The following is a 3,795-nucleotide window of genomic DNA, read 5'->3' as shown; positions in this document are numbered from 1 at the left end:
CGCGCCTTTGTTGTTTTTCTTTGAGATGCCCTCTTTATAGGCGACTTTTTCGAAGTCTTTTCCTTGCTTTTTTTTATGGCCATTCTAAAAAAAGAAGAAAAAGAGAAAACATTAAACTCAAAGAAACAACACTTAGATAGCAACATGCAAGTAAAAAATAATGCCACAAAGGAATAAAGCGTCTTGAAAACATGATAACTACAACATGTAAGCAAGACAACAATGTAATCATGGGGGCATGTCACTAGCATGAGATGCAAAAGTGGGAGAAGCATGCAAGTATAAAGCATGAGAAGAATGGGCTCAAGCATCAATAAAAACACTAAGTAACACATGCAAGAAAGCTACTAAGCACAAGAAAACCATTCACCTAGTCTAACCCCAAGGCAATGAAGCATGCAAATGGAATAAAGTGGAGTTAGAGAAAGTGGAATCACAAATCTTGCAATATGGTACAAAGAAGTAAGTCATAGGTAGTGAGCACATAGATGGTAAATATGAAGCATAATAGGCTCAATGCACATGAAGAAGAACAAGTGTAATGAGAAAAAAGCACTAGATTGAAAGCATGATGTCAAAATGAACTAAAATGTCATTGGCGCTTTTCAACAAACACTTGGTGTGCAACTTCCAAACAATAAGTTGAAGAAATTCAAAAATGTAATACCCCAAAATGAAATACCAATCATCAAAATAACACCACATAACGTAAATAAGCCAAGTGATATCAAAATATCCAACCAATGCAAGTACTACATTGAAGTTCAACACCCATGGAAAAAAGTAAAAAGAAAGAGAAGAAACAAAAATGAAAAGTAAACAACAAAGTCAAAATGCAACTAAGAAGAAATAAAATAGAGTAATGGAATGCAATTAAAAAGAAGAAAATTTTATAAAGAAAAAGAGAAAGAAGAGAAATAAAACCTTGAAAGAAGGAAGAAGGTGAGGTTGAGTGTAGGTGAAAAGAGGAGAAGAGAAAGAAGAAAAAAAAAGGAGAGAAAATGTGGGGCCACTGGAGGTGGTGGTCACCGGTGGTCGAGATTGCCGGTGGTTGTGGGCGGAGAAGAGGTGGTGAAGAGGAGGAAGAAGAGAGGAAGAGGGAATTGAAGAAATGAATTGAAGAGAGAAAGAAAACAGGGGCGCTGCACTTAAGTTGCGTCAGTAGTGTGACGCATGCGCGTCGCCCACGCTCACAAATGGATTGTAAAAAGAGTGACGACGCGTGTGCGTCATCCACGCTACCCCCCTCTTTTTTTTTTCATAAACATGAAGAAAGACAATTATAACACAATTGTGGTAGTCATTCAAGTTAGATAGTTCAAAAACACTCAAAATTTCATGCAATACTCAAAAGTAAGCATTTTGTTCAACATTACCAATTCAACCAAACCAAGATCAATGAAATCCTCATGAACATCTCAACAAAATCAAACAAAATCAAGCACACTTAAATAAACTTACAAGATCAAACAAGGACTCTAAAATTACATGCAAGAAATTATGTACAAGGAAGATCATACCATGGTGGGTGTCTCCCACGTAGCACTTTTCTTTAACGTCCTTAAGTTAGACGGTCATGAGCTTAAGCTTCTCCTCCTTTGGGTGCATCCTCAAGAAGGAACACTTCTACTTCCCTTGGTGACTTATAACCACGATACTTCTTTACTCTGTGGCTATTCACTTTGAATGTTGCACCACTTTGAGGGTGGAATAGCTCAACCACTCCATAGGGCTTCACTTCCTTCACTTTAAAGGGGCCATCCCACCTTGAATGGAGCTTTCTAGGTATGAATCTGAGCCTTGAGTTGTATAAAAGAACTTCATCACCCTCTTGGAAATCTTTCTTGTGGATATAGTGATCATGGAATGCCTTAGTCTTCTCTTTATAGATCCGTGCATTCTGATAGGCCTCTATCCTAAGCCATTCGAGTTCTTCTAGTTGCAATTTCCTTCCTATACCCACCTTGGTGAAATCCATGTTGCATTGCTTAACCGCCCAATAGGCCTTATGTTAAATTTAAATCGGGAGGTGGCATGCATTTCCATAGACAATCCGAAAGGGACTCATCCCTAATGGAGTCTTGTAGGCCATTCTATATGCCCACAATGCATTAGCCAACCTAAAGCTCCAGTATTTCCATTGTGGATTCACCACTTTTTCCAAAATTCACTTTATCTCTCGGTTGGACACCTCCGCTTGGCCATTAGTTTAGCAGTGGTAAGCGGTTGCAACCTTGTGTTGTACCCCATATCGCTTGAGTAGTGCTTCTATCTTCCTGTTGTAAAAATGAGTACCTTGGTCGCTCAAGATTGCTCGTGGCGACCCATAGCGACACAAAATATTATTTCTAATGAAGGAAACCACAGTATTAGCATCATCAAGGCGGGTAGGTATCGCTGTCACATACTTTGATACGTAATCAACCGCTAACAGAACGTAAAGATATCCACTTGAGTTAGGAAATGGCCCTATAAAGTCTATTCCCCATACATCAATGATTTCACAAAACAACATTGGTTGTTGAGGCATTTCATCCTTTTGGGATGCATTTCCTGACTTTTGACATTAGTGACATGACACACAAAATTGGTTAGCATCCTAGAACAATGTCGGCCACCAGAATCCACAATCCAAAACTTTTTTAGCCGTCCATTGTGAGCCAAAGTAGCCGCCACACTCGGATGAATGACAAGATTCAAGAATAGGTTGGAATTCGGACTCTGGGACACATCTACGAATCACTTAGTCTACTCCCTGTTTCCACAGTAAGGATCATCCCAAATGTAGTACTTAAAATCACTCCTCAACTTGTCTCTTTGATGTATTGAAAATTTGGCAGGGAAAATATTGGCAACTAAGTAATTCTCCATAGGTGCAAACTAAGAAAAACTATCCGAAATAGCATGCAAACCATCCAAAGAGAATGAATTGTCAATCGAAAATGGGTCATATTTAAGATTTTCAAGGCAGCTCAGATGATCCGCAACCAGATTTTATGACCCACTTCGACCCCTAATCTCAATGTCAAACTCTTACAAGAGCAAGATCCAATGTATGAGCCTAGGTTTTGACTCATTTTTTGTCAACAAATATTTTAAAGTTGCATGATCCGTATACACCACAATTTTTGAGCCTAGCAAATAAGATCTAAATATATCCAATGCATGAATAATCGCTAGAAGCTCTTTTTCGTAGTGGTGTAATTGGATTGCGCTGCATCTAATGTCTTTGAGGAATAAGCAATGATGTAAGGGAGCTTACCATCGCGTTGTGCAAGCGTGGCACCTACGGCATGATTTGACGAGTCACAAATGATTTTGAACGGCTGCGTCCAGTCAGGGCCCCTCACAATTGGTGCCGTAGTAAGAGCTCTTCTCAACTCCTCAAATGCTTCCACACAAGCACTATCAAACTCAAAGTCTACGTCCTTTTGTAGCCGGCGCGATAACAGCAATGCAATCTTGCTAAAATTCTTGATGAGGCACCTATAGAATCCTACATGACCTAAAAAAGAACGGACCTCCCTCACAGAAGAGGGGCGAGGTAAACTAGTAATGACATCAACCTTGGTTGGGCCCACAGAAATGCCCTTATTAGAAACTACGTGTCCTAACACTAAGCCTTGTCTCACCATAAAGTGACATTTTTTGAAATTGAGGACAAGGTTAGTGTCAACACACCTCTCTAAGACCTTAGCCAAGTTCTCTAAACAACTATCAAAAGAAATTCCGTATACACTGAAATCGTCCATAAAGACTTCCAGACAACTCTCCATGAGATCAGAAAAGACACTA

General features: G+C 39.5%; 1 protein-coding gene across 1 annotated transcript; it reads right to left on the bottom strand.

Moving 5' to 3' along the window:
• Nucleotides 1-1,582: 1,582 nt before the first annotated feature.
• Nucleotides 1,583-1,978, bottom strand: LOC107458773 (uncharacterized). Its single transcript, XM_016076973.1, has one exon. It carries the CDS (start codon nt 1,976-1,978, stop codon nt 1,583-1,585), a length of 396 nt encoding a protein of 131 aa, XP_015932459.1.
• Nucleotides 1,979-3,795: the final 1,817 nt, after the last annotated feature.

Source organism: Arachis duranensis, chromosome 7 (genome assembly GCF_000817695.3).
Source record: "Arachis duranensis cultivar V14167 chromosome 7, aradu.V14167.gnm2.J7QH, whole genome shotgun sequence".
Taxonomy (NCBI): domain Eukaryota; kingdom Viridiplantae; phylum Streptophyta; class Magnoliopsida; order Fabales; family Fabaceae; genus Arachis; species Arachis duranensis.
The sequence above is the reverse complement of the archived record's forward strand: the minus strand, read 5'-3'. Positions and strand labels throughout refer to the sequence as shown.

Excerpts from the sequence above, each read along its gene's own strand:
- LOC107458773 (XM_016076973.1), bottom strand. The coding sequence starts at position 1,978 with ATGGATTTCACCAAGGTGGGTATAGGAAGGAAATTGCAACTAGAAGAA.